General features: G+C 36.5%; 1 protein-coding gene across 2 annotated transcripts in view; it reads right to left on the reverse strand.

Annotated features, from left to right (window-relative positions):
- Positions 1 to 27,446, reverse strand: part of LOC150081050 (uncharacterized protein C8orf76-like) — a 95,395-nt gene that overhangs the window by 49,214 nt on the left and 18,735 nt on the right. For both annotated transcript variants that reach the window (XM_090381321.1, XM_090381320.1), the window contains exons 3-4: positions 16,073 to 16,157; positions 5,582 to 6,014 (exon numbers count right to left, since the gene is read on the reverse strand). In XM_090381321.1, coding sequence (XP_090237447.1) covers positions 5,582 to 6,014; positions 16,073 to 16,157 — 518 coding nt within the window. The remainder of the gene's footprint in view (positions 1 to 5,581; positions 6,015 to 16,072; positions 16,158 to 27,446) is intronic.

Here is a 27,446-nt window from a genome sequence, read left to right on the forward strand (position 1 = left end):
GACTGGGTGTATGTGAGAGAGAGATTGTTTGTTTGTTATTTGGTTTTTAGGAGCATTAGCAACTAAGGCCATATTGCTCCGGGATATGCGGTGGTCATTCCTTGACCTTTCCGCATACTCCGTATTTGGTGGTGACGGGCTCGAACCCCGGTCTAATCAAGGAGCATGTGCTACGCACTGCTGCTCCTTCCCACCTGGCTACGGAGGCGCGTGTGAGAGAGAGAGAGAGCGACTGAGTGTATGTGCCTGGTGCTGTCCTCAGGCCTGCCGTCATCGACGTGCCTCCTCACCTGGGTTATGGGTGTCCTCAGTAGTGATTTCCTGATTTATTATTAATTTATTCATTATTTATTATATATATTTTTTTTTGTGGTCGTAAGTGCGGCCGGTCGTAAGTCGCATAGGTCGTAAGTCGACGACCAAGTGTACTTAAAGAGGATCTAGATAAACTCAGCAGATGAGACAGAAAATGGCACCTGGGTTTTAATGGTGATAATACAAGGTACTGCATTTGTGTAGCAGTAAACCCAGAATAACATACTGTGTGGATGGTACCAAATTCAAGGTAGTGGAGTATGAAAAAAGTCTAGGAGTAATTGTATACTCAGACATAATATTCTCTTAGCGGTACAAACAAGTTGCTAGAATAGCCCATGGGGCTGTGTCAGTGATATACAGGAACTTGTCCAAGAAGGACAAAGAAGTGATTATCCCATTGTATAAGGTAGTATAATGCAGTATTCCAGATGTCAAGCTATATCTGGAATACTGCATACAGGTTTGGTATTCTCATTTTAGGAAGGACATGAATTTGCTGGAAAGGATGCAGAGGTAGAGCAACAAGCTTGGAGGTATAAAAAGATTTCTTACCAAGGAGTTCTGTAAACTGTATCTAGAAAGTAGGCATCTGCATGGTGACCTAACTGAAGTGTACACACCTTTAAAACAGTTGAGTAAACTAAATACTGATAGCATTTTTACCTTTTCTCAGATAAAACATATAAGGCATATATTTGAGCTGAAAAAGAATGGATGCAGAACAGATGTGCAGAAATTTGCATTCAACCAGAGAGTAAACAATTGTTGGAATAAACTTCCAACAAGTGTTGTGGAAGTGGGTAGTTTGGAGAAATTATCAGAAGAAATGGTGAAATATTTTTTTTTTTTATCCCTGTTAAGCCATGGTATTAACAACAAAGATGCTTTAGTGCATAGCAAATATTTCAAACTCAGTTCCTCGGCCAGAAATTAGAAAGAAATATAATCAATATTTCAAGACAAGTGAGTCACCAAGTGTACCATATGAGATTTGATTAAAAAATTTCACTTGGCAGGCTGCTTAACTAACAAACCATGTATGCCAGGCCTAAAGAGATCCTATTTCCTTTATGGAAACAATCAACACCTAGCAATATCTAAAATTGTTTGAGAGGTTCACAGAACTACTCAATAACATGGAATGTCAAGAGGGGTATTTCCAACAAGACAGTGCAACTGCACACACTAGTGCTGCAGACAGCAAAAACTGTGATATCTGAATGACTCTGGCAGCCACAATCATCAGATATACCTCTCCTTATTTTTTATTTTTATTTTTTTTTGTAGGGATATTTTAAAGTGTGTATTTGTGAACCCCACTAGACTGAAGAAGCAAAGGATACTATCCCCAGATCAACTGTCATCAGTCCCCAGAATATGCTTCACGACATAACTGAAAACATGTATCAAATTGGTGAAGGTTTAGCAAAGAATGGTGGGCATTTCAAATATCTCTTACAATATGCAACACTTTTGTTTGAAGGAATGCAATGATTTTTAGGAGATGCTAAGTGTAGCTTTATTGCTTAAAGATTGTTTTTTGTTGTAACTTTTTGGTTTAAATTTAGTAGTGCAATTATTATTTGTGCTTCTCTGATTAAGTTGAATTTGTTCATTATTTTGCCTGCTTAAAAACCAAAGTCAACTTCTGTTGCCATTGCATTGTACCAACATATGAACATTCAAATTCTATCGCCATTGTTTCACAGTATTGATACAGGAGCTACTTGGAGATTTTTTATGTAATGTTGCAGCAGTGTAATCAGTATCAGAAGTGTTTTTGTTAGGCCTACAAACTATAAATTTATAAAAGTACAAACATTTTTGTAATATAACTTTATCACTTAGTATGTAATGTAATTACATTAAGGTGATGCAGTTTTTTTGTATCACCCTAAAAAAAGTAACATTTGCAGTGTAAAAAAACTGCAGTCATTTTGTTTGTCGCAAAGCAAAAGTATTGCATCAGATAATGCATTAGACAGTAATTGCCGTTTCTATAAATACGCCATTGGAAGGCCATATTTATGTAATTTATTACATAAATACAGCCTTCATTAGTATCTTGTTTTGCGGAGGTGTAAGCATGGCTCCATATTTTCAGTTGACACCAAGAAAAAAAAAGTGTAGCTGTTGCTCTCTCCCAGGAAGGGCTCTTTACACATGCTATCGCTGATAAAATAGGCTGTCAACAGTATCCCAGGTGCCGAAATTGAAGTGTGAAACCGGTGATGTGAAGAGAAGACCTGGATCAGGCTGTAAGAGAGTGACTATGCCTTCCCAAGATTGATATTTGAAATGGCTATGCCTTCGTAATCCTATGCCTTCATGCTAGTGCTCCTGATCTAAAACTGGACTTTGAGATGGCCTCTGGTGTTGAAATAAGTGCACAAACTATCCAAAGAATGTGGTCTGCATGAAGAAGCCTTTGTTGACCAAAGAATGTGGTCTCAAGAAGAAGCCTTTGTTGACCCAACCAATGAGGAAGAAGCAACTTGCTTGGGCTAAAACGCATGTTTCATGGACAAAGGAGCAATGGAACGCCGTCATCTTTTTCTGACAAACTGAAATTCAACCTGCGTGGCTCGGATGGAAAGTGATATGTCAGAAGACGAAAATTGGAAGCATACCATTATGACTGCATAACACTGACTGTAAAGTTCCCTGCCAGTTAGATGGTATGAGGATGCATAACAAGCAAAAGGGTGGGGCAAATTAAATTTATTAACAGAACAGTGAATGCAGAAACCTACACTGCTATCTGGGAGCAGTGCCTGAAACTCGTTATTAGGGATCACCACACAGACGTCCGCAACTGCATTTTTCAACAGGACTCAGCACCTTGCCACACAGCAAAATTGGTAAGTTTTAGCTATTTAGAATTAATGATGAGTTTGTCTTCTTGTCTCACAAGGCTTAAAATATACTTACACCAATGTTTTCCCTCATTTTTCTTCCTTAAGGTGCAGTCATACCTCAGAAATGCTGGCATTACAGTGTCGGACTGGCCTGGCAACAGTGCAGATTTGAACCCTATTGAAAATTGCTGGTACATACTTGCTCAGAAGAAGCCAACAAGTAAGATTCAGCTGCAGGAGAGCATTATGAGGGTGTGGTACCACGAAACAGGGCAACTGTATATCCAAAATTTGATTAACTCTATGTCAGATCATTGCAAGACTGTAACTGCAGATCGAGGAAAACAAAAAAATACTGAGGACTTATTTTGCTGATTTACAGTACATAATACAATTACATTAACTTGTCATTTCAGTTTGTACACATAAATGCAATAAAATGTATGTTTGGTTGTCATAATTGCCATTTGCATAATTTTACATATTTCCATTAATTACGCATTTTGCTCTTTGGTAATATATTTATGGCAATTAGGTATATTAGGTGGAGTCTTTTTATTGGATTTCATTCACAGAGATATATATCCCATATAACAAATGGATTTTGAACATTTCTGCAACCCACAATGCAGCTCAAAACATATTATTTGCAAAATTCACAGTGATGCAGTTTTTTTGTCTGCCACTGTAGGTGCTATTCTTTTTGATTTATTAGTTTTGTGAGTTTAGATTTATTAGTTTATTTTTGTGAGTTTTGATTTATTAGTTTAGACTACATGCCTCAGACTAAAGCAGCAAAGCAAAAGGCTCAAAGCAGTGGGAATGCTTTGGCTTGAGGGAAAACTTCTGAGGCAGTTCTCCTATGAATCAGGCTTATGTTGTGCATACTTCCTAACTGGGTTGTCACTATTGCAACACTAGGGTAAGTTGATAGGCTAAATAGCCTTGAAACAGCAGTCTAGGTGATGGTATCCATCGAGAATAAGTAACGATAGTCTTCTCCACTGGTGAAGCGTTACTTATTCGGGGTAGTGCAATATCAGACAACACGTAAAGGTATTCACAATATCAGAAATGATTAAAACGATGCCATTTTAACAATTTGGTAATTCACTTATGAGAAAACATGATGCGATTGCACTAACCTTTTCATTAACTAAACTAGTTAAGTATTTTGATGTAATTACTTATAAGCTGGATGTAGGAAATAATTTTGATACTGTTTATTTGGATTTCAGCAAAGCATTCAACTCAGCCCCTCAAAAGAGGTTACTTTATAAACTGGACAATGTTGGAATTGCAGGTAAAATTCTAGAATGGATTAAAGTGTAGCTGTAAGGCAGGAAGCAGAGAGGGTTGTAATTAATGGTTACTTTTCAGATTAGTCTAATGTTAGAAATGGGATCCCCCAAGGATCAGTTCTGGGACTCTATTGTTTCTGATTTTTGTAAATGAAAAAAGGAACAGAGCATGGTGTTGAAATTTGCAGACGATGTGAAGGCTGGAATGGTTAATATTCAGTACCAAGCAGTGCTCCTTCAGGATGGTTTCAATAGGTTTTAAGGGTGGTCAAAAAAGTGGCAGCTAGGTTTTAATGCAGCAAAATGCAATTACGCTTCGGGAAATAGCAATCCCAGAATAACTTATGCTCAGTGCAGTTGAATTATAAACATCAGAGGAAGAAAATAAATTTCAGAGTTACGATACGGGCAGACAAGTAAGACCACAATCCCTGTATAAGGCAATTGTAAGACTGCACTTGGAATACTGTGTCCAAAGATGGAAAGTGTACCAAAGAAATGACATTCACCTTCTTTAAAGGGTCCAAATATGGATACTGCACTAAAGTAATTACATTTGGGTCCAAAGATGGACAACCCACTAGGTGAGCTCTGCAAAAGAGCACCCATATGAGGAAAGGCTTTGAATATGTGGGCTACAGAGCTTGGCAACTAGACACCTTAGAGGGGAGGTTTTTAAGGCTCTAAGAGGGAATGATAAAATGCATGAAGGCAATATTTTCATTGTTATCAATGATTCCAGTCAGAATCCATAAATTCAAATTACAGAGAAAGAGATTTAGACTAGTTTACAGGAAAGAGATTTAGACTAGTTTATCTTTTGGCCAATAAGTTTTTAATTACTGGAATAAATTACCTCCATGCGAATTTAAGGCTGACTAATGTTAGAAATGGGATCTTTTTTTGTTAGCTTTTTTTTTCTAATTTTTATTATGTTTCTATTTTTAATTATTTTTTATTTGTTTATTTCTTTTTCTGCCTAGCATAGTAAAAACCTGCAGGTTCCTTTCACTATATGGCTATATTGGAAGATTTACAGTATATGGGTTTGATAACTTTAAAAACACTCTGTTGCAATATACCTGCAATAAAAGGAAATCATACCTTGTTCTAACTAAACAAGCAGAAATGATTTTTCTTGGTACTCCTTCACAGCAGCATTTGGTGTTAGAGGCCCTTTCTTCACTTAAAACATCGCCAATATTAAAATTTTCAATCTTCTCTAACAACTGCTCCAAATTTACTACATTCTCAGAACTTCTAGCCAATGAAGATTTTCTGCAGTCCTCAATAAAGTTACTCAAATTTGACATCTCACACTCACTTTGTAGAGGGCTGTCTAAGTTAATATGAGATTGTTTCGACTTCTCAAGCTGTGCAGATATATCATCCCCACATTCACTAACAGCATTTTGTAAACATATATTATCTTCCAATTTAATCCCAAACATAAAGGCATAGCATACAGCTAGACGGAACCAAAAGTCTGCATTCCATGGATGAAGGTGAATACAATTCTGGAGACATACCAGCTCATCTAAAAATTAAGAAAAAATTGCATATACTAAATAATAAATGCATGAACAATTAAATAGTATTAAAAAAAATCTATATTATTTATTAATCTGCTGTTTGGTAAGTACAGTAAACCCTCAATTTTACAGACTAACAGAGGAAGGGAATTTCTGTTAAATCAAGTTTTTTTAAAAGATAATTTTTATCCCACATAATCAAAAATTTAAACAGTTATTCTGTATGTGTGTATTAGAAACACTGAATTAAAGTTAACCAATAAAGTAAAGGTAAATAAAAAGTTGTTTATTTTTGGTTGATACTTAGTAAATTAATTAGAAGATAACTTTCTTTGGAATGAAAGCCAAGAAGCCGGAGTTGAGATTCTGGTGAATCTTTTGAGTCAGACTCATTGAAACTTAAGCTTAGATTTGCTTTTTACTGTATCTGATGCAGTTTGTTTTCTTTTCACAATGTTCTTCATAGATGTGGGAAACACATACCAGAGTCTAAATTATCTAACAGCTTTAACATCTGTGCAACACTCAGATGTACACACTTTTTCTTTGCACCAGTTTTCTTTGGAGGAACCATGGTGATACACTGTAAGTGAGGAGACAATAAAGAAAAAAGGCACAATATACTAGTGAGACTGGTATGCTTGTTGTAAGCTGCCATGACTCATAAATACACTTCGGTTCCATTCAAATTTTTTTTAATCATTAAATTCAAAGTCCATAAAACAATCACAGAGTGTAAAATTAAGGTTTTGCTGTATATACAATTAAAACTAATCATTTTAGAAAGACCCTGTATATGTTATTTAAAATATGCATCAAAATCATTCATAATAAACACAATTCATGCAACATAAAAAATATTAGTCTAAATATATTCATTAATATAATGTAAGAAAATTTTACCATCCAGACAAAAAACATCCAAAGAAAATTACTTACAATTAGTGTGCCAAATACAAAATAGAAGATGTCCATAAATAGTCATTACAATTTTAATGTAATTAAAATTGTAATGACTATTTAGAGTACACTTAAGGCACAGTTAAAAAATACAAAGCACCTGAAAGACCAATTCAAAGTGTTAAGAAAAATCAATGTAAGTGCCAAATGGTAAACTGATATTCAACCACCTGCCACATTTATTAGTTCAGTTATTATGCAAGCCTCCATGATCCATATCTCTAATGTGATTTGATAACAGAAGAATACAGAAACTGCCCCACAAATCTGCAGAAGAGAGAGAGAGAGAGACTACAAGTGTGAAATCTGATCATCTCAAAGGTTATTTCATAAGAAGCCCTGCCCAATCCACTGATCAGGATGTATTGTGGAGGCCCATCGTATTTACTAATATAATTTATTATAATTTTTTCTGTTTATACTCCGGGACAACCAAACGGTCAGAGGAGTTCACAAGATAGACAGAATACAAGAAACAGCACCGTATTCAGTAGTCACGGGCTTGAACCTCAGTCACGCAAGGCACGTGTACTTATGCACCTGCACGCCTGACCACTAAGCTACGGTGGCTTACTATCTAGAATGTCTTCTGACAGCTGTAACATTAACCAACGCCAAAGCATGTAGAGACACAAAATTCCTGTCACTGTCAGTTCTGCAAAGAATGGCCAGTAAATTTCTGAAAAAAAAACATTAACCTAGGAACTGTTCCTATCTTGTTTAATTAACTTGTGGTGTTTTTCATTTCTCTATATCTGCAAATTGTGTCCATTCATTCAATCAAACAGATGAAATTTTGCCTCATCCCCTCATGTCATTATTGGCTGTTTTAATATTAGTATTAATAAGGCCAAATAGCATTAGTAACCCCATAGATGGATGACATTGAAGAGAAATAATAATCATACTGCATTGAGTGTGGCATGGGATAAAGTGGCACTGTTTGGTCCGTATGGCTACCACAAGAGAAGGGCAAGACCATCCAGTCCCACCAACTGGAAGTGCTTCCTGTGCAACTGCACTAGTGACCACCCAGGAAGGAAGAAAACACAAATGCATGAAGTGGAGCATCAAAATGAATACGTACATCATGCAAGCATCCTAAGATATAACCAAGGTAGAGACCAATGTGAGAACGTACAGGTGGAGACTACATATCAAGTGGTTGGAAGGATTGCCAGATATTCAGGTCACCGAACAGGAAATGGCAGATCAGAGAAGGACCATCATCATGAAGAACCTGATAGCTCCTGCAATCTTGGAAAAAAATCAAGCAGGACATGAGTGATCAACTCCAAAGAAAAATGAATATGGACAACACGGAACCAGAGGATGAAAAGCAAGAAGAAATACAACCCAGTGGAAAGAGACGAGGTCATGATATCCAGAATAGAACAAGAGTGAAAGAAGGCTCTAATAGAATTCGAAGGAATGGACCCATAAAAAAAATTGTGATACGCAGAGACCAACAGAATCCTGTGGAGTCACAGACCACCTCAATCGCCAACTAATACCACATTACCTCAACAACAATGGTGCAACACTGGAGGCTATCCACACAGCGGCAACTAGAATTAATGTAAGAGAAATGAGAGCCGACTGGGCTAGCCGGGTGGGTAAAGTGCCTGCCTGGCAACCCAAAGGTCGCGGGTTCGATTCTCACCTCGGGCTTGGATCAAAGTGCTGCAAAAACCTTGGGAGGTTTTTGCAGCACAATTAGAATTTATCACTTAAACAGTCAGGGTTTATCTCCAATAAACATTCCAAAAACTGTCACCTTTTTTTATAGTACAGGTAATTCTTGACTTTACGAGTTAATTCGTTCCTAGCATTATGGTGCATTATGGCCACAGAAGCCCATGCGCCAACAACTACCAAAAAAAAAAAAAAAAAGAGAGAGACACGAGAGACCAGTAGCGACAGAAGAATTAAGAGTCAAGATTAAGTCAATTGAAAATTAAAAGTCAAGATAGGCCAATTGAAAATTAAGAGTCAAGATAGGCCAGTACCAATGGGGATAACAGGAGTAAGAAATTGATTTGAAAAGTGAAGAGCATCCTCAAGAGAGGCAGTGTCCACAGCAAACACGAGACCAAAAATCAGAGAACAGGAGAATATTTAGACACACTGAAGCAGAACCTCCTTGCACTGAGAAAGACTACGCCGATACAAAGAGCTTCCAGAGGAAAATAAACAACTGAATCTTTGAAGAGGACCAAAGAGCCTTCTATAGGAGTCTCAGAGAAGACGGACCACCTGAGAAGAAGATGATTGAGGAGTTCTAGGGCAACATATGGGGCAGTTCAGCAAGACATGACACCAAGGATGTACAAAAGATGAGAGAGCAGGATATTCAGAAAGAAAACAGACGAGCAGGAACTCCCACAACTGGCGAACCCCAAGAATAGATAACATTCACAACTACTAGTACAAGCTCACTTACACACACAAGCACCTAGTAGAGCAGTTCACCCGAATGATAAGGGACCCAGAAACAATAGCAGAAAGGATGCAAGTGGATGAGCAAAGGATGCAAGGAGCAATTAACAATAAATGCTGCAGTTATAGAGCAAGCCTACAAAAAATGCCGCAACGTGTACACAGCCTAAATCAATTACTGCAAGGCGTTCGACTCCGTACCTCATAGCTGGCCAATAGAGTTTGTCACTGTCAGACTGACTTTGTAGACCTCAACCTACAATGACAAACTGTAGGTTGAGTGCTGATAATACAGCACTCAACCTACTAGCCACCATGCTCAACAGCAGCAAGTATGGATATAACTTCAAAGAAGGAAGGAAAAACCTCTACACCCTCACCCACCTGATGTACATGGATGACGTCAAGCTCTATGCAGCAACCGAGAAGCAACTCCAGCAACTACTCAGGATCACCGAAGAATTTAGCAATGATATCAGGATGCAATTTGGTCTAGACAAATGCAAGACCTGCAGATGGCATCATGGGAAATTAGTCAGCTGAAATTACCAGATGCAGACTAGTAAAGAGATCGAAGCCATGACAGAGTGAGAGATCTACAAATATCTGGGAATGATGCAGGCTTAGCAGTTCAAGGAAATCAAGGCCTACCTTACCGAAAAATACCACCATAGACTCAGAAGCCTGCTGAAAACAAAGCTGAATGGAGGGAACACAGTTAAAGCCATAAACACCTATGCAGTCCCAGTGCAAACATACTCCTTTGGGATCATAGATTTGACTAACACCGAGCTGGAGGATATAAAGAGAAAGACAATGATAATGATTACCAAGAGCTGCCAACACCACCCAAAGTCAGCTGTGGAGGGATTGACAAATAGTTTGGAAAGGGGGAGGAAGGGGCCTCATTGAGCAACAGAAAACAACAATAGCTAACTTGAAGGATTACTTCTAGAAAAATGCAGCAGCACTCTACCAGGCCATAAGGAAGATAGACGAGCGCCACACCCCACTCAACCTAAGCAAAGAGTTCCCTCCCGCCCAGATGGCACAAATTCATTTGTGCCATCTGGGCATTCTTTCTAGCTTCAGCTAGAAAGATGGGCAAAGAAGACCACATAGAAAAAATGGTTTCCAATGCATGGCTTACGAGTGGGATGCTCTTCCCCAAGATTGAAGGATTCATGCTCGTCATCCAAGACCAGGTAATCAATAACAAAAAATAGAGAAAATAGAACTCCAAGGTGTGTCCGATGACACACATCAATGATGCCATCTGGCCTCAGAAAAGATCCAACACATCACCAGAATGCAAGGTAATCATCCAGACAGTACACTCGTAGACACAACTGGGAAGCCAGGATAATACATCAAAAGCTAGCAAGGAAATACCAGCTGATCAAAGGAAGTGTACTGTATTACAAGTACAAACCCCAGGCAGTACTAGAAAACCCAAGCCACAACCTGTACTGAGACTGCGCTATAATAACAGACAAGACAATCCCACACAACAGACCAGACATAACCCTTGTCGACAAGGAGGGAAAAGGCTATCTGACTGACACAGTGGTGCCCAACACTGGAAACCTCCAGAAAACCCATGGAGAAAAAATCAGGAAGAACAACAACCTAAGACAGGAGATCAAAGAGATGTGGCATATGCAACAAGTAAGGACCATCCCAATCATCGTGTCAACCACAGGTATGGTGCCAAAGACCCTATATAACAGTCTAGCAGCAATACGTCTCTCAGAGAACACCTACAAGGAACTGCAGAAAGTTGCAATCCTGAACACCTGTATGACAGTCAGAGAGTTCCTTGACCAGCAGTAACACCAGGCATGACAACCACCCTGTGTACTTGGTAGCAATACCTGTCAGGGGGCGGAACCCCAGTCAGGGAGAAATAATATAAGAGCAACAATAATGATAATAATTTTCATAAAATTTCCATTTCCCAAAAGGTAATGCAGAACAGGAATAGTAGTATGAATATCAGTCAATCCTGACTTAAACTTAGACTCACAGCCTCTGCCACTTGGGAGGCAGTTTATTCCAATGTCTATTCCAATGTTTATTCCTCTGCCAAATCACTGCCTAGGTGAACTTCACGAGATCCAGTCTTCTGTTATTCCTTGATATTTTATATTTGAGTTTCACCTATGAGGGAGAGCAAATTTTCCTCATTCATTTTATTCAATCTTTTCAGTGCCTTATACATCTCAATTAGATCTCCTCTTATATATTTAAGTGTCAAACTTCACAGTCCACGCCTTCTACACTGTTCTTCACATGCATTACTTGCAATCGTCTGATCACCCTTCTCCGAAACTTCTCTAGAATTCTGTCTTTTTTAGGTGCTGTATTCCAGATCAGAATACATATTGTATTCAGACTGTCATTTTTTAAAGAGGAATAATTTATGTCTTTGGTTTCAGTTTCTGAACAATCTGTTACCAATATGCCCTATCATCTGATGCAGATGCTTTCAAGTGATTTGCCAAACAGTGGTGTGGTTATATTAAATGGCCTATTACTAAAGTGCACCAATTTCTGTGGATTGTGCAAAAATGATTCTAAGGTTTTCATCACAGATCTACCAGTACTTTTTCCTTTGCAGAAGCAACTGTAGCAAAATACTTGCATTAATCAATGATTGACTTAGTGGCTCAGTTGTCCTGTACAACTTGAACTGTCACATCAGATTTTATGTTATGAAAAAGAAGTGCACAAAATGGTTTCTATGGCCCAGATACAATTTCATGGTAATGAGGACATACCACTATCTAGTGGCAGAAATGCACAGTAGATTGCAACTTAGGTTCAAAATTAGAATTTACCACTTAAACAGTCAGGGTTTATCTCCAATAAACATTCCAAAAACTGTCACCTTTTTTTATAGTACAGGTAATTCTTGACTTTAAGAGTTAATTCATTCCTAGCATGGGCTCATAAAGAGGAATTTATTTCCCATAGACAATGTTAAAAACAGGGCTTACGTTCTCAACAATGAAATTAGCTAGCTAATTAGTTTATGTTTAAACAATGATTGATTTATCCAAATAAATGAAATCAGCCCGTAAAATCAAGCAAATTATAATTTAAAGATATTATTAATGACTTACAGATGTTAAAGAATGTTTATTCATCATCATTGATTAAATGCACACTCGCTAGGTCAGCACTTGTTGTTGGTTTGTTGCATAAGGAGTCGTCTTCTTCTTCAGAAATGCTTCAAGAGGTGTTTGTTTCCAAGATAATCTCTTCTCTTTTCTTTATAAATTTCATGATAGCATGCATAAGCATTTTTTAATGCCATGCACAAATTGCAACTAACACGATACACGCAAGTGAGAATGCAACTAACACAATTCATGCAGAGTAACAAGTTTAAACACATTTCACCATAATAACGTAAAATACCCACACGATTGCAGTTATCGGTATTTTTGCAAATGCAATAATATCGAGTTTACTATCCGTTTATAATTGATTGCACTAACAGAAAAGCCCAATAAACTGGAAAGTGCAAATTGTTTTATGGTTGTGACCTCCAGAAATGTTTTAGAAAAATATCGCAAAGGCATTCAAAATTGATTCTTATAACGAAACATGTATGATAACGATTAAAGTGTAGTGCGTTTTAATGATTTGAATTGGTAACTAATACAATTTACACTATAAAAATGACCTTTTAGAGAGATAAATAGCATAGTTATACTGCAAAAATTTCAACTTCCGAGAAGATAATTTCACGATATGGTGGTGTCTCTGGAACGTATTAATATCATAAAACGATGTGCACTGTATTGTATAGCTATGCATGTGGTTTGAAATGCGGCATTTATGAATGTTTAACATTCATTGTTTTGCAATTAATGTCATATTTTCAATTTTGTTGATACTTGGAAAAAAAAAAAACTCGTAAAGCAGGAACTGCCTGTATACTTTCTAGACTTTAGTCGTTTTATGAGACCTATGATGCGTGTCTTCGTGGTTTGTTTTTTGCTGATGCTGTATAAGCTTGCTTTCTGCCAAATTTATGACACACTTAACTCTCCTTCCTCATCTGTTTGCCCAAGACTCCAATGAGATGGTTGGTTGGTTCTTGGGTTTTATTAGCACATTAGCAACTAAGGCTATAATGTGCCAAAACTCCAATGAGAGGTGATTAATTTAACTTTGATTCTTAAACAAGATGGGCACATTTATGATCTACATGTTCATAACTCATTTTTTTTTAGTTTGATCCAAACCAAATTTACAATAAGTTTCAGGAAAGAGTGCACACTGAATGGGGATGCACTCTTATCGAAGTATTTTGATCTGCCATCTTGAAACAAGGCGTTTCAAGATGGCAGATTAAAAATCTATCTACAGTCTAATTAAAAATTTACAATATGTGATTTGCAATAAAAGATTATTTAGTTGTACTAAAATTATCTTTATCATCATTAAAATTATATTTATCTTTGTGTGTAGTGACTTCATGCACAGCCACTACATACCAAGTGCCACTTGTGAAACAAAGGTAGAGCAGTTGTCCTTAAATCTTTTTCTTGTTGTTTGCCAAGTCATGCTTCAATGCAGTCATTCACTTTGCAGTGAGACAAGTTTTCATTACCTTGTGTTTTTGCCAGTAAAATGACAGACAAAAGAATCAACATTAAATTTTTAATAAAACTAAAGAAAACACCAACTTAAGTTGAGTTGTTATTTATCAAGTTTATGGGGAAGATATTATATCAAGGGCTAGCTTGTTTGAATGGCATAAAAGTTAGAAGAGAGAGAGAGAGAGAGAGGGAGAAAATTTGGAAGACAATGAATGACCAGGCCATCCGGTATCCATGAAAACTGATAAAAATGTGGACCAGGTAAAGACTTTGATTAGAAGTGATCATCGTTTAAGCATTAGAACAGTTGTATCAGAACTCAGTATGAACAAAGAAACAGTCAGACAAATTTTAACTAAAAATTTAGGCATGAGAAAATTGTGTGCCAAAAATTTTGAATGGAGATGAAAGAATAAAAAGACTCCAAGTTTGTGAAGATACTTTGAAAAAAAATACTGAAGATTCAGATTTTCTGAGTACTCTAATTATTTGTGATGAAAGTTGGCTGTTGGCTAGTATGACTCAAAAACTAAGACAGTCAATGCAATGGAATGCAAAACAATTGCTAGACCAAAAAAAAAAAAAAAAGTCAAAATCAAAAATAAAAACCACACTTCTTGTTTTCTTTGATATTAAAGGAATATTATGGCTGAATATGTCCACCAAATCAGATTGTTAATCAAATAAACTACACTGAAGTTTTGACAAGGCTGTGTGAAAAAATTCAAAGGATGAGACCTGAATTGTGGAAGGGTGGTTGGATGCTCCATCAAGACAATGCTTCAGCACAATGTACCTTCTGTTTGCCAGTTTCTGGCCAAAAAACAAATCCCTGCATGTGAACATTACCCTACTTGCCAAACCTAGCCCCTTATGACTTTAGACCTCTTCCCTAATCTGAAAAGTGTACTTAAGGGAACACATTTTCAGTCCACCAAAGACATTCAGGAAAAAACAAATGAAGCGTTAAAAGGGTTTACAGAAGATGACTTCCAGAAATGTTTTTGTGCTTGGAAGAAATGTATGGAACAGTGTGTACAAACCCAATGCAATTATTTTGAGGGGGATAACTTGTAAGGTACAAAATATTTCATTATATTTATTTTATTGCAACAGTCTTGTTATTTAATAGCCACACCTTGTATTATCCAATAAATTGAAAATAAGTTGAACAAATTCATCAAGAGGAATTGCTGTTATCTGGCAGTTTTCATTATGGAAATCAATGATATAAAAGTTCAATTTATGCAGTACAATATGATATGGCCTCTCAAAAAAATTTAAGACATTTTTTCATCCTATTTTTGGCAGTAATAAAATGAGAAAAGCAAACATACTAACACTATTCAAAGAAATCTTCAACTTTGCATTTGTGGGATTGACAAAAGTAGAGCCATCTTCTCTGCAGTAGCCAAATTATGATTGTGCAAAAAAACAACATTGTTTTACATGAAAACCACATAACATTACAATAGTTTAGCAATTATTGTATTTAACAAAACCAAGGCATCAAAACACAGTGCACATACCACATAGGGCATATTAATTTTTGATTAGTGCATCTGATATATACTACATGCTGGCAAGTCAGACAGTTAATTAAATGTGGAATAAAATACTAAAATTTCAATGATCATACATAGACAGACAACCTATATATGATATTGTAAATAACCTTCAAAATCTACATCACTCTATTAAAACACAGTGACATTAGTAGATTAGATAACAAAAAAAAGTATACAGAAATGATGTTATAAATTTCACTATCAAAGTTGATGTAGGACAGTAAAAGGTTTACATTTGTTAACAATTGAGAACTATCTATCATACTTCAAGTTAATGAGTCTTAAGCTCATTATATAATACCTCTTTTCTAAAGTTGACAGACTGAAATACTAATATAAATAACTGCATGCACATATTCTTTCTACTTGCATTATTACATTTTCTAATTTCAGGAACCAGGTAGGATGGGCATAATCTGCTACATTCCACCAGCTCTATTTCAAATTGCAATAACTAAATAAAAAATATTATCGTATACTAACCTTGGTATCGCTCTGCATGATGATGAACTGTAGCTAAAAGATTCCATGAAACAGTGTATTGACTTGAATTTGAAGATTCTGAATGCTGAATAGAGAACATAAACAAAAATAATGGGAAAAGATTAGAGGGTAATTCAAAAGTGATTTTATTCAAATATGTAAGCCTATAAATAATTAGCATATTTTTAATTTAACAAAACATGCAGAATATTGAAAATTGTAATCTAAGTTTTTATTGGTGATTACAGTTGAACTTGGTTGAACATCCTACATTATGTAAACAACAAAATGGCAACTACCAATTAACAACCACTATCAAGGAACAGAACAAGGGTAGTCATGTTTCTTTTAGAATAAACACAATCTGAAATACATGTTTGACGAAATTTTTTCACATGATATGGAAAAGTCTTCCAGCAGACATCTCTTTGCTATGTGCCAAAATAGTTGTGTTGATTGTTGATATGGGGGTTTGATGGCACATAAGCTACTTTGGCTATAATGCAAAAATAGTTGTAGGACAACATATAAATGATGAATCGGCAGAAAATGTAATTCAGTTTTCCTTCTATCATCATGCATGATAATAAAAGGAAAACTAAACATTGCAATGATAAAGCAATGTTTTTGCTTCTTGCCTAGATGGTTTGAGAAGAATTTCATTGTCATTTTGTACTATGAACAAACACAGCTTGTAAATTTCCCATTGCTGGACACAGTCAACCGCATCCTAATGTTACTGGACTCAGTTGTCAATGAGAACCAAAGGTCCCCCCTTTTGGCATATTGATTTATAAATGTGATCCCTACCCTACGCTACTGTCAAAAACTGGGAACAAAACAGCGTAGTTTTTCATTAGCACTGCCAACAAAGGATGGGCCAATGATACAGCTGGCTCTACAAGCTACAGAAAATTTATTTATACAACTTGCACAATGGATGCCAATCTGTTGGACATCAATTTGAAATTAACCTACTGCTCTCAATGGCAGGCATGGATCTGTCAGGGAAACAGTTTAAAATTTTGAGAGTAATAGTATTTGCCATATAGTGCAAGGAAACCACAAGCTTTTGCTGCACTGGCAAAAAACAAAACCTAAGTAGATAAGAAAATACAAATTATATGCTTACTGCAATCTAATCTAAACCTCAACCCCTGTAATTTGAATTTATGGCCCCTAGTTTTGGAATTCTCTATAGCAGTGAAAATTCCACCTTTGTTCATTTTACTAACCTCAATCAAGTCACTTCTGAGGTGCCTGGTTGCCAAGCTCTGTAATCCACATAGACAGAATGTTTCCTCATATGGTTGCCCTTTTGCCAATCTCACTATGCAAATTGCCTGTCTTTTGACCCTTTCAAGAAGTTCAATATCTTTTTTTTCAGAGGAAGTCTCCATATTTAAACACAGTATTCCAAATGTGGTCTTACAATTGCCTCATACAGTGGGATTATGACCTCCCTATCTCTACAGGATAATGTTCGATAAATCATCAATAGGACACCGTGGGCTTTCCTGGCTGCCTGTTTACATTGTTCAGAAAACTTCATATCTGCCCGTATCATAACACCCTTTCCTCCTCCACTATTTTTAATTGAACCCCACCAAGTGTATAATTTATTTGGGGGTTGCTATTCCCCACATGTAAGACCTTGCATTTAGCAGCATTAAAACATGGTTGCCACTTCTCTGAAGTCTGTTCAAGTCATTCTGAAGAAGCATTGCTTGGCACTGATCATTAATGACTCTGCCAATCTTTACATCATGCGCAAATTTTGACATCACGGCTTCTATCCCTTTGTCGATATCATTTATGAAAATTAGAAACAACAGTGGTCCAAGAACTGATGCTTGAGTGACTCCACTCCCAACGTTACATCAATCTGAAAAATATCCATTAATCACAACCTTCTGCCCTGCAGCCACCCAGCAACCCATCTTAGAATCTTACCGGTAAGCTCAACCTGTTCAGGCTTATACAGTAACCTCTCATGAGGGTCAAGCTAACATCCCACATCTAGCAGGCTACCATGGATGCATATATATGGACATTCCTGTGAATGTCTAAAAGTTCCAACATAATGTTTTCCTAAGATTTTCTTAGTTTGTTTTCACCACATTCTTTAGGCAATGCAATTCCTATATATGTCAGTTTGCCCACCTGACTGGACACAAATACACATCTGCATCATCCTTATTCTTCCTCTTTTCACCGCATTCACTATGGCTAAATCTGCAAGTTTCAAACATGTGGCTATTGCACATAGTAACAAATTGCTGATGTGTTATCTGTTGATTAAGCCTCTTTGAAGGTATAAACTCCCTGCCACAAACAAACCATTCTACTTGTTTGTGATGACTCTGCTATTGCTTGCACACTTCTTAATACTTTTCCTGAATTACACACATCTCATTTGGGTAATTTGCAACATAGAAGGGAGAGTATCTAAATACTTTTAGTAGAGTAGTGTTATACTTCAAGGGGCCACTTTATTAGGTACACCTACTCCTTTTTGTGAAATGGAGTACTCTTTCAGTAACATCACATGTTAATACCATATAAAGTAGATGGATAGGGATTGAGTATATGTCAAATTCAGTGCAAGAATGGGCAATAAGAAAGATCTGACTTGGAATGTGCCATAATAGTCGGTGCCAGATGTGCCAGTTTCAGTATTTTGGAACCTGCAACTCTGCTAAGGTTTTCACATTGTTCATTGTTTGCTTATTCATGTTTCCCACACTTGCTACTTTCCATAAAATAATGTTTTATGGATAAAAGTATGGTTGAGTGGGAGAAAAGGAGTTGAGTGGGTGGTAATTAATGGGTGCTTCTCTTCATGGACTAATATTATTAGTGGAGTCCCACAGGGTTCGGTGTTGGGTCCTCTGTTGTTTTGTATATTTATCAATGATATTGATGAAGGTATATCAGGCTTAGTGTCAAAGTTTGCAGATGATACAAAGGCTGGCGGGGTTGTTAATGACAGTAATGGCAGTGTGCTACTGCAACAGGATTTATATAATTTGGACATATGGGCTAAGAAGTGGCAACTGAAGTTTAACCTTGACAAATGCAAAGTACTGCATATGGGTAGAAGTAACCCCAGAGAAATGTACCAACTGTGTGGTACTACACTTAAGGTGGTAGAAAATGAAAAAGACCTGGGAGTAATTGTGAAGTCAGATATGAAGTTTTCTGAGCAATGCACACAGGCTGCCAGGGCAGGTCATGGGGTTTTGTCAATGATATATAGGAATTTTGCTAGCAGGGAAAAGGAGGTGATTGTCCCTCTGTATAAGGCAATGGTCAAGCCACGCCTTGAGTACTGCATACATGTCTGGAAGCCTCATTTTAGGAAGGATGTATAAACAGAAAATTTATTTACTTATTTATTTATTTATTTGCTTGAGTGTGTACAGAGAAGGGCAACAAGATTGGTGAGGGGAATGAAGGGATCCTCTTACCAAGAGAGGCTTAAGTTCTGCAAATTGCAGTGGCTGGAGACTAGGCACCTGCACTGTGATCTGATTGAGGTGTATAAGGCCTTGAATCGGTTGAGCACGTTGAATTCTGATGGGATCCTTCCACTTGTTCATATTACGAACCTAAAGGGGCATAAATTCAAATTAAGAAAAGACAGATGTAGAATAGATGTGCGGAAATTTGCCTTTAGCCAGCGGGTGGTTAATTGCTGGAACAAACTTCCATCTGTCGTTGTGGAAATTGATAGGTTAAATAAATTTAAGGAGGAACTGGGCAGGCATTTGGAGGGCATGGTGTGATTTTTTTTTTGGCTGATGCTGCATAAGCTCATACACTTGCTTTCTTGCATCACATGCCACTACTACATATTAATTTGTGGTGTTTACTCAACTGACCCAGCGTCATCGTTAGTTGTGCTAGTCATAGTGACAGAAGCATTAAAAAATAAATAAAAAGGACATGGAGTTATACTAGAAGATAGTCATAGCATATATAAATTAGCAATGTTATTTAGAGAAACAGATCAGTTGTTTAAGTTCATAGAAAGATAAGGGTTGTGCCTAAAATTAATATTTAATGCAAGCAGAAGCATTTCGTTAAATATTGAGATCTAAAGGCATTTAATTCATTCTAGAATCAAACTGTGTTAATGTCTGCTGAACATTTAATAGAAATTTATGAAATATACCATTAAGAACCTTTAATAAAATTAAAGGTTCTTAAAAATACTTTCATGGATACAGATTTAAGCAGCAGAAACTTACTGAAGCACAAAAAGTTAACTTGTTTAATTTTGTGAGTTACGAGTTGAAACAGAATTCTAAAGAGAAAGTGGCTAACTTTAGAATTCTGTTTCTGTTGTAGTCACATAAAATTAATGAAAAATAAATTAATTAAATAATTAAGTCTTCTAAACAAGGTTCCGCCACTTGTGAATTACCAACTATTTTTTGCAGTTGTGTATCTAGTTTTCTCTCTGACTGATCACTATGAATGATGGTAGACAGATCTGTCTTCTAGCTTCTCCACTAATACTGGTATTCCCTAAGGTTCAGTTCTTCTTCCCACTGTTATTAATATACAAGAAACCTCTGGGTTTTCTTGTATGCTAATGACATTTTTCGAATAACTGGAAATACTATTCATAGTTTTACTAATGACAGCACACTACTTTTCATCTTCCAATTTGAGAAACCATGTCCTGCATAAACAGCTTCAACTTCTCAAATATCCCCCACAATGTCTGTAAATGCCAACCTCTAAGTGATTCTTCATTGGAGCAGAGAAAACTTAGTTAACTTTAATCTCTCAAAAACTCAGTTCTGTCTTATTTCTCACAAGAAAGAGTATATTGTTTCTCTGTGTCTTCAATGACATTCACATTTTTTTGACAGGATCACATTTTTCTACTAGGAATTAACCTACTGGTTTATGCACATTACAAATATTGCTTCCTCTGCATATAAAAACTGTTTTATTTTTTGCTATTTGTGTTACTTCTCTAAACAACTAATAACTATCTTCTTCTTCTTTATCTTCGCCTTTTCCCACGTTATATGGGGTCGGCATTCAATGTTCCCAATTCACACTTTGCATCCTCCTCTTCTCCTCTAGTCGGATTAACTTGTTAACCGGAACATATCTATTGGTTTTGGCATAGATTTTACGACCGGATGCCCTTCCTGATGTCAACCCTCACCATTTATCCAGGCTTGGGATAAATGGCAGCCATATAAATGGAGTAGCTCTTATTCAGTGATGAAACTTCCTTGTGATGTCACAATTTAATAATTTTATGCAATTGTGCCGAATTTCTAGTCACCACTGAACAAGCAGGTGGCACTGCTGTAGTTCTTTTAAGCAACTAATAACTATACAAATCTCAAATACACTCTACCATAAAATATTGTTCCCACATCTAGGGTCGTGCCTTCAAAACCGATCTCAAGTTTCTAGACACCATCCAAAAGAGGGCAGTCATGTAAATTAATGACCCATCTCTTAGCATTGGAGAAACTCTCCAATGTATTTCACAGATGTTCAGTTTCTGCTGCATGCCTTTTCTTTAGCTACTTCCACGGCACTGTTCTTCTGAATTGGCAGTTCTGAAGTGCTGCAATCAGTTATCATCTTCAAACTCAGAGAACCAACTTTTCTTCTACCTCATTTATTGCTTCAACTTCTGTTTTCTGGAACAACCTTGCTTCACACGTTTCTTGAAAACTACAATTTACAGAAATTCAAGTCTTTTGTCAACAAGTATCTTCAGCCTTCTCAACCTTCAACCCATGTACAGTACTAAGCACTATAGGTTCTAATACCTTTTGTATTTGGGGTTTTCATTTAAAAAAAAATACTGGAAAAGAAACTTGTTATTATTCAAAGATATTTTTTTTTGTTTGTTTTAACCTTGGACACTGAAAACACTACATGCACTCTAAAGTAATTGAGATATTGTTTACCATATTTTCGTTACAAACACTGCATGCGTTAACGACTGTTCACTATTAAAATAGGGCTAGATGGATTAACCTTGCAGTGACCAACAATAGTCTTAAGCATAGTGTTGGGGAAACAAATGTTTAGTAGAGTGTATTGTTTTGTAAAAACCTTTTTAATGAAATTAAGGCTTATAATGAAAATCTAAACATGTTGCCATTTGAATTATTTAGAAAAACATTATTTATCTGATGACACAAACCACAGTGATTGTAGACTCCCAATACCTTTCATGTTTTTGGAGAATCCAAAGGCCATATCTTGAACAGTTTATACAATAAAGTCTGGTAAAAGGAAATTTAGTAGGGTAGGAAACAAATAAATACTCTAATTTTTACATATAAATTGTGAGAGGGTGCAATCATCTGTTCAGAACTTGTATGCAAATTGCTTTAACTGTTCTGCACAGGTGCATTGCAGATCCTCTTATCGAGTTTTTACATGTACAATCAGAGGTTCATTTACAGGATCAACGTTGTGCCCAACTGTTTATAATCCTTAATGACTGTCAAACATTACATGTTTGTAGGTTTTGAAAAGGAAGAATTCAACGGTGAAATGACACACTGGAGCAGAGATTGTTTTTCAGAATTTTAACAACTGTGGGAAGCAGTAAAGCAATGGCCCAGCTTCACTATGACATAACTTTTACGAATTCCAAGCTACAATGAATACAGGCAGTTATGAGGGCTAATGGTGTGGGGGACATACTGGCTATTAGCATTAGCAGATTGTTTGTTTGTTATTTGGTTTTTAGGAGCATTAGCAACTAAGGCCATATTGCTCCGGGACATGCGGTGGTCATTCCCTGACCTTTCCGCATCCTCCATATTTGGGGGTGACAGGCTCGAACCCCGGTCTAATCAAGAAGCTTGTGGCATTAGCAGAAGTATAGGATGCGAGAAAGAAAGCTTATGCAGAATCAGCCAAAAAAAAAAAAAAAACCCCTCCCATTTCACTCCTCCATTCGTTCCAAATGCCTGTCCAGTTCAGCCTTAAATTTATTTGGGCTATAACAACTTCCACAACAAAAGATGGAAGTCTGTTACACCAATCAACTACCCACTGGCTAAAGGCAAATTTCCGCACATCTATTCTACAAGTCTTTCCTCAATTTGAATCTGTCCCCCCTCAGATTCTTAATCTGAGCAAGAGGAAGAATCCCATCAGCATTCAGCTTGCTCAACACATTCAAGGCCTTATACACCTCAATCAGATCACCTCGCAGGTGCCTACTCTCCAGGCACTACAATTTGCAGAACTTAAGTCTTTCTTGGTAAGAGCACCCCTTTGTTAACCTCACCAATATTATTGCCCTTCTTTGTACTCTTTCTAGCAACTCTACATCCTTCCTAAAATGAGGCCTCCAGACCAGTACACAGTACTCTAGGTGTAGCCTGACCACTGCCTTGTATAAAGGGATTATCACCTCCCTGTCCCTGCTAGCAGAATTCCTATATATCACTGACAAGACTCCATGACCTGCCCTGGAAGCCTGTCTGCACTGCTCAGCGAACTTCATATTTGACTGCACAATTACCCCCAAGTCCTTTCCACTTCCCTGAGTGTAGTACCACACAGTTTGTACGTTTCTCTTCGGTTATTGCTACCCATGTGCACTACTTTGCATTTGTCAAGGTTAAACTTCAGTTGCCACTTTTCAGCCCATTTGCCCAACTTATCTAGATCCAGTTGAAGTAGCATACTGTCTTTATGGTCGCCAACCTTTGTATCATCTGCAAATTTTGACATTAAACCTAATATACCTTCATCAATATCATTGATAAATATATAAAACAACAATGGGTCCAACACCAAACCCTGGGGAACTCCACTAATAACATTTGTCCATGAAGAGCAGTGTCCATTGATTACCACTCTCTGTCATCTCCCACTCAGCCATCCCTTTATCCATTGTAGCAACTTACCCTTAACGCCATACCTCTCCAATTTGTACAGCAATCTTCCATGTGCAACAGTATCAAAAGCTTTCCTGAAATCCAAGTATATTATATAAAGATTATTTTTTGGCATTCAGTTCCTTTGTGGTCACAAAGGAACTGAATGCCAAAAAATCATAGTATCCAATCAAATTGATCAGACAAGACCTCCCTTTGACAAACCCATGCTGTGTCTTAACTATTACTACAGCCTTGTCTAGATGATTCTGCAATGCTTCTTTAACCAGTGATTCCATTATTTTCCTCGGAACACAAGTTAAACTAACAGGTCTATCATTACCTGTGTCACCTTTTCAACCCCCTTTGTGAATTGGTGATACATTTGCACACCTCCAGTCCATGGGCACCTCCCCTGAGTCCAAGGTAGCTCTCATAATTATGGCTAAGGATTTGCTTACTTCCTTTGCTGCCACCTCTAATATAACTGGATAGATCCCGTCCACCCCAGATGCCTTTGTTATGTTTAACTTCAACAATTACTCCTCCACTTTGCTCTCAGTTATTACAAAATCACTTAGCTCCCTGTTAAAGTTTGATAAACTTCTGGCACTCCCCTCATTGAATAACTCCTCATGTGTGACTGTAGATGCAAAATACTCATTCAGTTTATCAGCTACCTGAGCATGATCATCAATAGTCAACCCGTCTATGTTAAATGGTCCAATCTGATTCATCCCTTTCCTTCTAGAGTTTACATAAGTAAAGAACTCTTTGCTGTATTTCTTTGCATTGCCAAGGATTTCTCGTAATCTGCCTTTGCCTGCCTAACCCTCCTTTGTGACTTGATTACAGACTAGTTTATATCTGCCATAGCCTTCTGTGTCACCTGATACTTTATATGCATCCTGTACATTTTTCTTCTCTGCCACGAGCCTCATTAGTTCATCTGACATCCATTTAGGCCTAAACCTCGAACAGTATTTCTTAGTTGGAATGAAAAGCCTAGTAGCCTCCAAAATTAAGTCCCTGAAGGCTGGCTTCCCATTTAGAATTCAACATGGTAACATCATCGGTTGATCTCACTGTACAGAATTTAAAAACTGTCTGAGACCCCTGTAGTCACCTTTACAAAAGCAAAAGCCCTTCCCTTTAGCCTTGATGGTAGTTACATCTTTAAGTAATTCCCACATCAGTACATTGTGATCACTGTCACCCAGTGGTTCCTTTATCTACAAATTCTTAATGCATGAATAATCACTGCTGATAATCAGATCAAGAGTATTACTCCCTCTGCTTGCCTCTCCAGCAGGTTGCTGTAGAAAACCATCATCCAATAAATCCACAAAAGTCTTTCTAGTGTGCGAGTGACCAAATCCGCAAGTTCCAGTCAATATCTGGAATATTAGGCAGGTATAATTAACAAAGTACCCACTCATTGTATATATTATGATATGTTTGTAATATATATTTCACTTTTAAGTAATGTTTCCCTAATTATCTCAGAAAAGCATGGTTCTTGTTCATTTAAGGTCAATTAGTGACCTTAAATAAACAAGGAGCACTTATGGGTGGTCACTTTATTAGGTGATTACCTTAAATTAATTGACATCAATATGGGGGGGTGAGAACACCAAAAATACCACAATTTTAGGTGGTTAAAGAACCATCTGAGGTTGCAACTATATGTATATAAGTTCTTGGTTGGTGTTTACAAGAACTTATATGCAGCATTTATTTTAGTGCAGGCCACATGAGCAGATCAGAAAAACTTCCCACGCCATTTATTTATTTTTTTTATTAAACATTTGTACATTTTTCAATGGAAAATTATGAATTTTTAATAAATATCTTCCATTATAGACAAAATATTTAGGATACATAATTAAAGTAACATAACAATTAATTTATATAAATGATAATCATTAGTCAGGAATATATTAATGGAGGGGAACTATACCCATGTGCCAGGCCAAGAGCAAATATTGACATTCACTATGAGCAGAAAAAATAACACAAAAAACATCTTAAAATTCCAAGTGTTGCATTTTTTCCATGCTCTGCTTATTACCAGTGAACCAACCATCAATGCCCTGATGTGCTAATGATAAAAACAGTTTAAACTGAAATGATACGGTGAAGTATGTGTTTAGATATGTTTTTGTTTTGTTTTGTTTTGTACTTTTTTGTTTTGCCTAATGTGGTTCATTTAATAACTGCTTGGATGCAGTTAGAAGCAATTTCCAGTCACAACATATATAATTCATATTTTGATTTAAAGTCATTCTGTTCTTAATTTCACTAGCATTATAGACTCTCTAACCTGGTTTTGCCACTTCTTATAAATTTAAAACTTATTTCAGGCCATAAAGAATTTATCGAATTGTATCAGTGTACTAATCACTTCAACTGTACATCACGTAAATTTGCATTAACATTTTTTTTTTTTTTTTTTTTTACCCTATGTATAAAACTTATGTTAAAGTTTTACTGTCCACTTGTTTTTGATATTCATGATGTATTATCTCTGTACATGTTTCTCATTGATCTTTTGTAACTGTGATTGGCAAGGAATGTGGCCTTTATTAATTTATTGACAAGGTAGAGTGATGTTTTGGCTTGTATTTCTAAACTCTATCAGCAATGCAGGTTAGGAGTTGAAAATACATAATTTTTCTCTGAAAATAAATCTTGAATATTACTTTTTAATAAACTTTAAAATGGAAATCTGCAGAATAGTTTACTTCTTTTTTTTTTTTTTATATATATGGCTAACCAAACAATTACAGCATATTATTCTCAGGTGTTTCTGCAGCCGCATTCTTTAACGAAATTAAGAAAAAATTGTAACTTTAACACAGTTTTCCTAATTTGGGGGGAGAGGGGAAGACAGATAAAAAGTTTCTGTAGAGACAGAGATACTCTATGGTGTCGACCTTAGTATGAAATGAGATAAAAATCGAGCAAAAACACTAATTCTCTGTTGTAAATCCGGAAAATTAGCAACTATGCTGTCAGTATCCCCAAGCCATGCCATATAGGACCAATTTGAGGTTATGGTGCATATACTAACATAAAAAAATTGGTTTTGCCAGATCAGAGCTGACTTGAACCCCACTGAATATGTGTGAAGTCAACTGGAGAACTGTATCAGGCAAAATGGCTTTCTTCCAACTGTTACATGTTAATTGTCCTAAATAGTTATTTTGTAACAGGAATGGAGAAAAAAATTGGTGGAAAGCATGCCTAGGAGGGTTGAGGATGTCATACCAAAGGTGAAAGGTAGCTCTACTGTGTATTAAGTTTTCGATTTAAAAGTCCTTTTTGCAACTATATGTGTGTATGTGTCTGCAATTTTTCAAGGAAGAATGGCAGTAATCAAAAGTAATTAAATTAATTTTTAATAATTGACAAAAAATTCAAACTTAAAATAATAAAAATGTTTTTATATTATTAGTTTTTTTATCATATTCGTGTATTATAAGTTA

The sequence above is a fragment of the Mastigoproctus giganteus genome, chromosome 9 (genome assembly GCF_048544385.1).
Source record: "Mastigoproctus giganteus isolate SK-2022 chromosome 9, ASM4854438v1, whole genome shotgun sequence".
In the NCBI taxonomy this organism is placed as follows: Eukaryota; Metazoa; Arthropoda; class Arachnida; order Uropygi; family Thelyphonidae; genus Mastigoproctus; species Mastigoproctus giganteus.